Source organism: Lissotriton helveticus, chromosome 9 (assembly GCF_964261635.1).
Source record: "Lissotriton helveticus chromosome 9, aLisHel1.1, whole genome shotgun sequence".
Taxonomy (NCBI): Eukaryota; Metazoa; Chordata; class Amphibia; order Caudata; family Salamandridae; genus Lissotriton; species Lissotriton helveticus.
In genome coordinates this window covers 222,445,035-222,458,136 of record NC_136070.1, presented here as the reverse complement: position 1 = coordinate 222,458,136, position 13,102 = coordinate 222,445,035, and the positions used below count along the sequence as shown (strand labels likewise).

The 13,102-nt window shown below is 45.5% G+C and overlaps 1 protein-coding gene across 1 annotated transcript in view; it reads right to left on the bottom strand.

Annotated features, from left to right (window-relative positions):
- TOGARAM1 (TOG array regulator of axonemal microtubules 1) overlaps positions 1–13,102 on the bottom strand; it is a 778,500-nt gene that overhangs the window by 574,947 nt on the left and 190,451 nt on the right. Inside the window, exon 3 of the mRNA XM_078659754.1 lies at positions 9,744–9,875. Within this exon, the coding sequence (XP_078515880.1) occupies positions 9,744–9,875 (132 nt within the window). The remainder of the gene's footprint in view (positions 1–9,743; positions 9,876–13,102) is intronic.

Here is a 13,102-nt window from a genome sequence, read left to right as displayed (position 1 = left end):
CCCTGCTGTTGATGGGGCACTGGCTTCATGGCTCCCTGGAGTAGGAGCACCTAACCCTCTTCTTGTAGCAAGATAACAAGTTCTGGCCTGAGGGTGAGGATGCAGGAGGAATGTTTGGTGGGAAAGTGGCAGTAGCAGTAGCCATGCTCAGGGATAGAAAGGCTGCAGTAGACGGTGGTGATTTCTTATTTCACTGAGGAAGAAATCCTTCAAGCTTCCCCCTCCTCCCCACCCCCCACACATGTTGTGTGATCGAGGAGATGCCGGCAAGCCCTTTCTTGAGGTAGAAGCTCCTTTACAAGAGGTCCCTCTGCCACGGCACTTAGAAGAATTCCCTTGAAGAAGCTGCATGTGAAACCCCTGCAACGCTGAGAGATCACCCTATTGCTGCCGATGGTGGAACTGGTTTTGGTCTGGGTCGGTGGCTTTGGAGCCGCTTCTTGACTGGTGCCTATGAAAGAAGCCCCTAGCAGAAAGAACGCGAAGGGCATCCATCAACTTGGTGGTTTCTATGTCCTTCTTGATCTTCTAAACCATGGTGTCAACCTGTTGTCCGAACAGGGTTTCCCTGTCGAAAGGCAGGTTGACAAGGTGTTGTTGCACCTCTGGCATGAAGCAAGAAACTCAGAGCAAAGAGTGGCACTGAAGTATGAACGAGGTGTTGATTCCTACCCCTACGCTGCTGTATATGCTGCATCCAGTGCACACCTGATGGTTGCATTGGAAATAGCCATGCCTTCGTCCACTAGTTCTTCCTTTGCTTGCAATACTGATCAGAGGGATGCTGACGGACCCATCCATCGCCCCCCAATGGGCTCTATCGTAGCGGGAAAGGAGACCTACAGAATTGGCTGCACCAATCACTGCTCTTTTTCCCGCAGCATTGATGCGCTTACCCCCCTTGTCAGGAGGCAGAGCATCCCCAGGGGCCTGGCCTGCTGCCCTCTTCCTAGCAGTAGTAAACACTATAGAGTTTGGTGGGACATGACCTCAAATATAGAGCGGGTCAGACGGTGCCGCCTCCTCTTTCTTTTCGATGCGTGGTGTCACCACACAAGCTTTCACCAGCTTCTTAAAGATCAAAGGACAGATTTAACCATCCACTTCAACGCTAAGAGGCACTTGACAGAGCCCTCTCTGTCTTTGAGAACTACTAGGAAGTCATAATCTATAGTATGACATAGTGTCTTGTTGTGGGAAGGCCCTTACTAGGAGATGTTTCGAGATCAGGGTCTGTCTGGGGGTCGATATCATATTCTTCCCTCGGATCCCCAGAGCATCTGTGTAGAATGGGATAAAGTCCTCGGCTGGGGGAAATTAGAGCTAGGACTGCCAGTATCAGACAATGACTTTGGAGACCTGATGGTGGTGGTGGAGGTGGTGGCGGTGGCAGCGACGATGACTCTGGAGACCATGGTGGAGTTTGCGGCAGTGGCGATGACGATGACTCTGGAGACCATGATGGTGGTGGTGATTTGCCTTTAGGCATTTTGGCAGGCAAGAGGGGTCAAGGTGTGTTCAATGGTAGGCCTCCTCAAAAGTAAATCTGCATTTCTTAGGGAGGGTCTTATCCAAAGCAGAGATCTTGCCTTTGTGCCAGTGCATGATCATACTCCTCTGCCTTTCGTTGAGCACCTGTAGCCTCTCGTGAATGGGGTGATCCTCAACGTGGAGAGTTCGTGTCGGACCAGAAGTTGGTCTCTGCACTTTTGGCCTAGAAGATGAAGCTGGTCTCCAAGATGCGGCACAGACGGATGTCCCCCGACCAGAGGATTGAGGCCCTTGGAAGGGCTTTTTATGACTCCAAAGCCTTGCTTTGGTGTCGACCAGCACTAGAGAATGGTGTCGCACCGGGAGGTGGCAGCAACTTGGGCACAGAACACCTAGAGGGGTAGTGCGTGGCTCCCACATGCAGCCATTTGTGAGTTTTGAGGGTAGCAACAATACTCACATGAGGCGTGGACTTAAGGCGTGAGCTGGAGCAGACCAAGGTGGATGTAGCATCCTTAGGAGCTTGCTCTTCTCATCCATGAGTTTCTACTTGCCTGAATCCGTGACACTAGAGAAGATGAACTGAGAACTTGGCTGGTATGCTGGGAGAGAGGACGAGTCATCCTCTTCCTCTGCGCTGAGGGGGGAAATCGGCAGTTCCACAATCTGCAGAACCCAAAACTCTGAAGTAATGGCCCTCCAAGCTTGTGGAAAGGAGGACACTGCTAAGGGTAAGGAGGAACTAGGGCAGCTTCCGTGTGGTGGTGGGAAAAAGAAGACAAAGGGAGAATTAGTGGCCATGTTCGTCCTTTACAATGCCCTCTACTATGTTTGTAAAGGGGTTTGTCTGTTGTTGCTAACTGGCGAACTGCTGACAGCCTCCAAATGAAAAGCCCCTGTTGAAACCATGAATGTTCCAAAACTGACCGCATTCTCTGGTTTGGGTTTGGAGACCAACAGATCTGGCCATTGCATTAGTGTCCTTAAATCTCTCCAGTGCAGAGACGGCTTTTACACTTAGAGAAGAGCTCGGTCAAAAGGAAGATCCATCAGTGTAGACAGTACATCTTGTGAAAACCCCAAACTCCGTAACCAGGCAAGGCAGAGGAAGGAGATGCTGTCCCCATGGTACTAGCCACTGAATAATCACTATTCAAGCATGAATGCATCCTCTGCTTAACAGCAGCATGTTCATCCCCAATCAGCTACATAACATTCGATTGCAGGTCATCCAATAAAGTGGCAATGGCTGCTTGATCTGAATCCAACAAGGCATGTATCTACCAAAAAGACAGGTGGCATTAATAGACGTGAGAGCCATGCTCCCTGCTTAAAACATCTTCTTAGCAAACTGCTCCATTTAATTTGATCCCCTGCCCGAATGTGCAAGGGAAAGGAACCTGGAGTCAGCTTTGATGAACAAGAATCCTGCACCAGTAGGTTCTCCGGAGAGGGATGAGCTGAAAAGAAGGTGGGATCACCACACCTGGTTTAAATCGCCGGGCAGCTGTCTTGAAATGGCAGCAGAAGATGGCTGCTTTTCCCATATTGCCAATACAGGCTCAGTCAACGCTTCCTTGAACGGAAGCAATGATTCTGCAGTGCGGGAAGTGGAATGCAAGATCTGGTTAGAATGTTTGCTTTGGCTTCTATCGATGGCTGCTGAAGGTCCAACATGTCCGCTGCCTTTCTGCTGACTGCATTATAGGAGATCAACTTTAGGAGGGGAAACCCCATTAGAGATGCAATTCCCATCCCAGAAAGGTATCAAATTCACTGGCATCTTTCAATCCTGCAAAACTGGTTTCCAATGTGCCATCGTCCACACTGGGGTCGCCTTAATGGTCGGTATCCCTGAAGAAGTATCTTTCTTCCCCTAACAGTCCCTGTGCTTGTCTTCTGGGCTGGTAAGATATCAATTGCAGATTGTCTGGCTAAGTTTATAGTGGTGCCACTGGAGGTGAAGACAGTGGTTAGGGCGATGTCCTCTACGGTGCCGGTGATGTCTGCGGCACTGGTGGCGTTGACTGCACTGCTGTTTGATGTTGGAGTCAGACTCCGAAGCAGGAGGATGCACAACGACCAGTGGCTGTGACATCACTGTACGGTGTCGATCCTGATGTTGGCGTTGGGGTCAGAGCCGTACTCACCCATAATACCGTAGTCAAGGGAAGGATCAGCGTGAAGGCCGCTGAGTGGCAGGGCATCGGCATACCTCCTATGGAATAGGCCATCAGACTCCTAGAGAAAACCAACACTCTAGAGGGGCTCATGGCTTTTTTTTTTAAGTGCTGAACATTGCTTGCGTTGTTGAACATGGTTGTAACTGTCCCATAGAAGAGAACGGACATCATACCGACAGAGAAGCTTTGTAGCTCCATTGACATCACGCATTTCAGGATCCAGACTGGAGACTGAGACATTCAAAAGGTGAAGAATCTGCAGGTAGACTAATCCATCATTACATGTGGCAGGCTCTTTAAATGCCTCTTTTCCCTAGTCTAGCAAGCTTGGTAGCATGGGAACGAATTGGCTTCTTGACTGCGTAGGCATTATGTTTCAAGTAAGAAACACGATTGAGGCTTTTCTTCTTCGAGTTGAACCCCATAGTTCTCTGCTGCCTTCTTGATGGCCTGATTGTATATCCCAATGTCGTCAGGAGGGGAAGGTCTCGAAGGTTAGGTGTCGACAGCTTCCTCAGGAGAGTCTGTGTCGAGATCTTGCCACTATAGGTCTTGAACCTCTGAGGTTTCGGACTCCAGATTGGTTTGCTCATCTTCTTCCTTGAAAAATAACTTTTCTCTGTGGTCCTCAAACGGTTCAGGCGTTATCGTGGGCTCTAGTTCCTCGACACCTGTCTCTTTTTCTGTCAAGATAATCGGTAATATCTTGAATTGCTTCAAGCTTTAGTCGAATTCCTTATTACGTTGTAAGAAACTACCCATTTCAGCTTCCAGTGGTTTCTTTGTCTTCTTGATCTCCGAAGCGTGCGTTTCCGCATCAAGACTCTCTGACTTTCTCTTAGCGCTTGACTGAGTCTTTTCCGCTGGTTGCGTTTCAGCATCGAAACCTTCAGGCCTCTTTTTGGTGGTCGACAATGCCATGCCCGTTGACTCATGCGTCGTGCCCGGTTTTTCACTTTTTGACCGCTTGTCTCGACGCCGATGCGTCTCTTCCATGATCGTCTTTCGACTCCTTGGATTTTTCAAGGGTCTTTACTGTTACGGATTCCTTGTCTGAGGATCCAACGGATTGTTTTTTCTGGGACGCCACGGTGGTCGTCGAGTGCTTCGACACAGATGCTCCCTTCAGGACGCTCTAGTCCGCCTTTCAGGACTCGTGTGCTGTTTGAGACCAACTTTTCTCTTACCTCTTGTGGTCTTCTTTTCGACCTCCGCGACTTGGATGTCGATGTCTGTGTTGGTGCAGCACTTTGGCCTTGCATGTTGTAGTTGCCCCTTCTCTGCCGCTCTCTTACTCTCAACGTCTTCGGGGCAAACGCCGAACATGCATTGCAATCTTCACTTCGATGATCCACTGGTAAGCAGAGATTGCAGACCGGATGCTGGTCCTTCTGAGCATACTAATGGTGGCAATTAAGGCAAATGGTGTCTTGTTCATTACATGTACAGGGAGCCCCCTCTACATGCATTTTCTGTCGACGAAGCTTTCTTTTCTCTTCTCGGGAGCTTCCAGCACCTCGATTCGACTTGCAGAACCATGATTTGTCGTCCTTTTAAGTTTCTCTCTTTTCCTGTTATTTTCGTCGATTCTTCACTCCAACTTGCTGGTGCTCCTTCTGTAACGATCCAGACCCAATGGCGGAAAAAATAATCTGAAGATGGCGACCAATGGTGGGAGCTTCCAAAGGAAACACATCGATGTTACAGGAGGACACCGAATGGTGATATGTCTACGCGCACTAAGAAAGGAAACAAAAAGAGGACAAATACAACAATTCCGGACCCAACCACTAGATTGCAGAATAATGCACAGCGTGTGAATTCAGAAAAGATTCATGCTGCAAAATCTCATTTACATCCTGAGATATCAGAGTTGCTTATTGATTGTTGATTAATAATTAAATAAAAATTAAAATCCATGGTTTTCTTTATTCATTTCTTCCCATTATTAACTATGCATTACTAAATGAACCTAGTTAACTCCAGACCTCCAAAGCCCTCCATCATGATTGGCAATGAAAACTACTAAGTTCTGCACAACTCAACTGCTTTGTTCATAGACTGTGACTTTTCAAAACTGTACTAACAGACATTTAATTTTTGATACTTAAACAGGTCAAAGTGATCTTCCAAAACTAGCTGAGAATATCACATGCACATGGATTACCCCTGCAAGGTGACTCCTGGAGGAATCTGGAGACACCGATCACACCTGAAAAAGTTGAGCCCTCTCTATGCAAAAAGCCTTAGATGATGGGCTTATATGAACGGCTGTGAATGGTTGAAAAGAAAAGATGATGCCCTACTGCTATTGGTAATACATTAGTAATAAGCTAGCACTCTTGGAGTGTGTGCAAGATGTCAATAAATGTTTTGATAGTAAACATGCAAACTTTTCATTAAAGATATTTATGTAGTGTAGACCTAACCATAAGGGTAACAGAGTGGTGTATATTTGCAACTAAAGACAGCAATGGCAATTGAAAGATCAATATAGTTTATAATAAGAGCAAAAACTATGCAGCACTTTAAAAGGCACATATTTCACCTACTGACCCTTTATGGAACACCAAATCTAGCAAGGTCAGGGCAAATCATCTAGGATCATATAATACACCCAGGCCTCACCCAGATCTTCTGAAACACCCTTTGAATGAGAAATCTTGGAAGGAAAGCATAGCCAATCCAGAACAATATCCCATTATAGTGTAGGGCATGGGCTACATGGTTGGATGACGCCAGACCTCCAAGACTGCCTCGCTAGAATTTCCTCACACGTGTGACAAATACCGACACCTGCTTAAGCAGTCTGCTCTGATACTGGTGGCGCTTTCAATGTAGGAGACCAGCCGAAACATACCTTTTAAGACCTGTTCCCCAAAAAAAACAAATCACTACCACCTGCACAACTGTGAAGGAATTAATCAGACTGGCCTTTACAAAGCATGGATAGAATGTTCTCTCTAATATGCACCAGTAAAGACCTAAGAGTCGGCTGAAGTCACAGCTGTGAGAAAAACTTTCAATCCCTCTAAGAAATCTTTCACTACAGGAATAAAGAAAAATTACCTTTGTGCAGGGGACTTTCTGTAAGCAGGTATGGCTGCAAGGTGTACCTTAATGGATGATAATTGTAGGCCAGAGTTTGCTAAATGGAGAAGGTAAGCTAATATTAAATCCTCTTGCCCCAAAATAGGATGGAAATCATTCTGAATACACCACATGTAAAATCTCTTCCACTTGAAAGCAGTGAGAGCGTTTGGTTGAGAACCTCCCGGACCCCCGAAGAATGTCCATGCACTCCTGCGAAAGTCCTAAATGTCCATACTGCAGGAATTCAGGAGCCATGCTGTCAAGTTCAGCGAGGGAAGGTTGGTATGGAAAATGTTCTCTCCGAGTTTGTGGAGTAGGTCCAATCTGCATGGCAGTCTCCGGGGTTGTCTTTGTTACAGGTAGAGGAGATCCGGGTACCATCACTGTTGAGGTCATTCTGTAGCTACGAGGATCATTCTGGTCCTGGCTCGCTATAGCTTGTTGAGGACGGTCAGTATCGGGGGAATGGGAGGAAATGTCCTGGACCGGTCGATCAAATGGCATTCCTCTTCGTTGCTGGTAGGTAGAACCTAGATGCGAAGTCTGGTTTTTTTTGTTGCCTTCGTCTGCAAACAGGCCTATTTGCAGATCCTCCTACTCTCAAAAAATGTCTTGTATGATGTTGTGATGCAGAATCCAGTTGTATCTTTCGCCGCGGAAGCCTGCTTGTGTGTTGTGCACTCCTGGCAGGTCATCTGCTGAGATAGTCAGCTTTCTCACTATGAGCCAATTCCAGATGGCCTGCACTTCAGAGATAGAGCGCAAGTGTGAGTGCCCCATTGCTTGTGATAGTGCATCATGGCTGTATTGTCAGTTTGGCCCACGAGCGTGTTGGTTTGGATGGAGGGATAAAAGGCCTTGAAGGCTAGATGGACAGCCCGCGGCTCCAGCACGTTGATATGGCATAATTGCTCTTTGGCGGACCACAGGCTGTCAGTAGGTGACACATGTAAACCCCCCAGTCCAGAAGAGATGAAACTGTTATGAGCGTTTGCGTAGGAGTGTCCTGGTGAAACGGGACACCGATAAGTAGATTTTTCAGTTAAGACCACCACGGTAGAGAACTCTTTTCCACTTGTGGTAGAGTGAGTCTTTTGTCCCAATGGTCAGTGTATTGGTTCCACTGATCCAAATTCTGTTGGAGAAGCCTCACAGGAAGTCTAGTAACTGGGGACTAGGCATATGTATGAGGCCATTGACCCAAGTAGTGAAACAAACTGTCTGGCTGATGGGTACAATTGAGAATAATCTCTCCCCCGAAATACAAACTGCGATTTTTGTGTCCAGGGTTGCACCTAGGTATTGCAGTCTTTGCGTTCGGATCTGGATGGATTTCTCAGTATTGTCTTGCAAACCTAAGGATTGGAGGTTCTCTATACAAACATGATAACATTTCCATGCTTTATCTGGAGAGGAGCTTTTCACCAGCCAGTCATTTAGGTATGGGAAGACAAATAGGCTTTTCCTTTGTAAATCTGCTGCTACAACAGGCATGCACTTGGAGAATGTATGCGAAGCTGATTTCAGGCCGAATGGCTACAGATTGTACTGGTAATGTTTGGCAATTGAGATGTTGAAGTGGGCATCTTGAAGGTGATAGAACGCATCCAGCTCCCCTGGTATGGTGAAGAGCAAGCATTCTGAATTTCTGCTTCCTTATGCATTTGTTTAGGAGGTGCAAGTCCAGAATGTGTAAGACTTCTCTGTTGGGGCCTTTATTCTTTACTAGGAAATACAGAGAATACTGCTCCTCTTCTCTGAGAGGAGGACCGCCTCTATGGCCTCTTTTGGAAGTACACTGAAGCCTTCATTTTGTAGAAGTCTTTGCTGATGGTAAGAGGTTTTTGATGGTGGAACTTGCGGAGGTTGTGATTTTAAACGAAGTGCGTACCCATTCTCTACAAGTTTCAGCATCCAGTTGACGGTGGTGATGTTGCACCACTCGTTTAGATGTTCACTGATGCTTCCTAGTCAGCCACCCCCACTCCAATCGGAGTCGATAACAGTGACAGAGGAAGTGACACCTCATTGCTTTCCTGGGGTCTTGGAGGAAGCTGGCGGTTGTCTATTAGCTCCTTGTCCACGAATTGACCTGCAGGGTAGGTAGTGAGATCTAGCGTGTTGCTGCTGTTGTTAGCGGTGGACCCAGTGAGGGGTTTTCATAACTTAATGGCTAGGACGTCTGTCATAAGGCATTTACCATTGGCGGAAGTCCTTCCATTTTTCTGGGCCAACAGTCTTGAGTGTGTCCAACTCAGTTTTCATTTTTTCCAGCTCATCATCCATGTGGGAGCCTGAAAGGTAGATTTAGGATGCATTGTTGTGCCGCTGGCTGCAGAACTGCAAGACGAAGCCATGATGAACATCGGGCGCATACACCATGGGAATTACTGTGCGCCGCAAGGTCAGAACCATCTGCCACCGTACTAATTACTTGATTAACACCTAGACCGCCCCCATACTTTTTTGCAGACACTTCCCCTCATTGTCCATATGGAAGACATCACTTAGCCCTTCAAGGAAGTGATTATCACCACTAGAGAGAGTTTGGGCATTTCCAGACAAAAAAGGTTAGTAACCCTTGGGGGCTTAGTACTCGTGTTCTGAGGAAAAATTGCATGATCAGAGAAAATGTACAGCTGTAACACAGTTTGTGGCTGGGTGCAGGTCTGCATGTGCTCTCCCAGAATGGTCACCATTCAACAGAAGTACGTGAATAGGAAACAGTCCACACAGGACTGACTATGGAACTGTGGGTGGAGTGTATCCCAATACTAAAATAGTCATAGAAGTTTCTGGTCTCATCACTAGCAGCAGGAACACTTAAGGTCGAAAACCGGAAAACAAGGGCATAAATATTATGTGCATTTAAGAAAGAATTTTTGCGCAGAAACAGACATTTACAACCTAATAAATATCAGCAATTGGTCTACGGCATTTAGTCTGATGATAAATGTGAGTAACTGCTAATCATACCTTTGTCTTGTCGATGGTTATTTGTGCCTAGAAGCTGCAATTCAGAATCTATACTGCCACTCTTTGCACGGGTATGTGAAAAGGCAAGTTGTCCACGTTTTCCAGATATAAAAGGTTGATGATCCAGGAAGCCTTTCAATATAAGACAAACATGTTAAGCTTTCATGTAAGCATTTTGCTAAACAATTAATTAAAAAAAGGTAAAAATATAATCATTTAAAAAATCTAATCATTATTAAGAAATTGCCATGAGATAGAATGGGCATACTCGACAGTCCATTTTCGGCCACAGAGGGCAAGGTTGTTTCTATGGGGACTAAATAGACATCCCTGAATGCTGAAGACTGGGTTTCTGGGCAACCCTAACTAAGTATACTTTGGGAAGAAGGACTGTAACTGCATTTGGCATATCTGCAGTGAAGGCTCCTACTTCAGAAAACACTGCTCTAAGAGCGTGTTTGGCACTATTAAAATCAAATCTCACTAAAATTGATATGTGAAATGATGAAACGCAAAAAATGCTGTGTATTTACACATGAAATAAGTCAACATTTCATAAGCCGCACTAAGTAAACGTAGCCGGTCGCAAAACAACCATGGGCTGTCTGGGAAATAAACATTAATGAAAATATTAGCTGAAAAGAAACACAGGCCTACACTTGCCTGCCACAGTGAACACCTCTTTCTCTGTGTACACTGGGACTGGAGATAAAAAAACTATTTCACAATAAGAGATAATCATGAAATATTACAACACTGTCAAGCTATGTGAAGCCAGCGTGACCCTCCTGATTGGGATATTGGTAATCTACACAAGCACTGTATCAAAACGCTGACAGAGAAGGCAAAGGACGTATAAAACATGCACTATTAGCGTTAGTATTTTTCTTGACCACTACATGGGATCCTTCTATGGTCTCAGTATAGTGTTTTTTTTTTTCGCTAGTCAAGTTGCCACACAACCATACAATAATCATTTGTTTGACAAGAGGCACACCAGGTAAAATAAAATAATTAAAAAGTTGTAAGTTCGTGATGGTTGTTTCATATGCACTATTTCTTTATATTTGGTGTACGAATATTAAAACAATAAGAACTACTTATGAAGTGCTTGCTAGAAACGTTTCAGGGTACAAATCTGTGGATCATGTTGTTGGCTGACATCTGCATTTACTATTTTTTGCCTGCCCAATATATTGGACATTTCACACACCACAGCAGGAGTTTAGGTCTACTTTACTCAGTGGACAAAAGAACAAGTTACGTACCTCCCATAAAAATCTTTCTGGTGGATTTTGTATGTATCCTATTTATCAAGAGGGGGCTCTAGGAGCAAGTTAAGAGGTCCAGTGACTTGTGCTCCCAAAATTAAACTTATACCAAAAGGGAGTCACTGTTCCTTCGTAGAGAAAGAAAGAAAGAAATAGAAGTAAGAGGTACTCTTGTCATGTGCTACTCTACCTGTGGGGGAGCGGCACACAGGTGATGCAGCCCAGATGCACTGAGAGAACACTCTCAAGTGACCTCACTGATCTCACCCTAATTACTAAGGGAAGTTCTACTCCCTCCATTTATCCAGCGGCACTGAAACATTCGGGCCACTGTAGATTTAACTTTCTTACTTGGTCCTGACGAAGCGCTCTGGATGTCCTCCTGAGACCATAAAAGCTCGAAACATGTGGACCAGAACATACGCCCATTAGGGACATATGGTTGACCCAGCTACCAAGGGACATAACACCCCTTAGAGCAGCACCACACACTTTGTTTCAATAATAACAGAGGGATCAACTTAATAAAATTAATCACTCTTCCTCCAGTCACTTTTTAATACACCCTTTAGGACTTCATGCCAATTACACCAACGCACCCATACAGCTTTATCAAAAGATCTCCGATAAAGAGACCCTATGGGGGACCCATAGGGCATTGCAGTGCCGGCCCGACGAGGAGCAAAGCCCAATGATGAAGCATGACATCCTTCGGGTGTGTGAGGGCAACAAGAAGAGCTTAAGATGAGTGTGTTACGTGGTACGTAGGCACATCCCTGTGTAGTGGGCACACTTATGGAGTTCAGAATGGCTGACTCAAAAGAAAGTTCAATGACAAGAATAAATGGAGAGTCCACACGAAAGTGTCATCATATGGTTGATTTTTAGTGATTCATAAGTTCTTGTATTTGGAGCGTTACATCACGCAAAACAATTGAATGCAATCCAACAAAGTTTTTCAGAATGTGCTCCAATGCATTTCGGACTGTAAGAAGTCCTTTGTCAAGGAGCGCTGCGGAGGGATACAAAAATGCAACTTAGATCAACGATGCTAGAAGGTGAAATTCATAACGTGAAAAGCAATGTGGTGTGATAATGGATTCAACATGCATGTTCGGATAAGTCAGTGAGTTCAAACGGTGTCACCCGTATCATACAAATGAGAATGGTGGAAATTAAAAATATGCGGGGTGTCTAGGAGGGGACCGGTGAATGTGCAGTTAAAAACAGGAGCGTGACGGCGGGTAAGTCATGCAGATGCAAGCAAAGAAGGGTTGTGATAAAAAGTAAAACGGGTCTCACATTAACGCACTCGGCGGAAGGCTCACATCAGTGCTGCAAAGCAGGAGGGGGGATTATAAGATATGGCAAACGCATGGAGCGTAGAATCAAAAAAACGCTGAAGGGCATGCAGTGACAAGTTACTTACTGTGGAGAGGTTCACGAGGTGGACCGAGTATCACGAACTTCGCGGAGTTACTGCGGAGTTCGCTGGGAGGGTGAGTGACATTGAAATAGACGAAGGACACCAAAGTGAAAGGAAGTGAGGGCGGCCATCTTAAAGTGGAGTGTGGTGGCTAGAGAAGTGTATATACAGAACAGAGGACATGGCATCAAAACATAACAATTACAGGTAACAACTGAGTTCAGTTCGGTCATTGAGGCCAAAAGGTTTCAGAGACTGTAGTCTATAAATCCACGAGGTTTCTCGTTGTAAGAGGGTCTTGTTGTTATCCCTGCCCTCAATGTGGGCAACCATTTCCAGTACAAGGTATTTCAATTGTGCCACACTGTGGTGGGCTTCATTGAAATGAACAGCCACATTTGATTTAGTATTCTTTGTCCTGATATTTGACTTATGTTCGTTAAGTCTGATTTTAATTTTTCTGCTGGTTTTTCCCACGTAGGACTTTCCACATGGGCATTTAAGCAGATAAATTAAGTTGGCTGAATCACATGTGGCGTCTACATTGAGGTTGATGTTAAAGCCTCTCATGGGGTGATTCATGGTGTTGCCTACAATGACATTGTTGCAGTTGCTGCAATGGTGACAAGGCGAGTGCCCGTGTGGTGGGTTTTCGTCGCTGT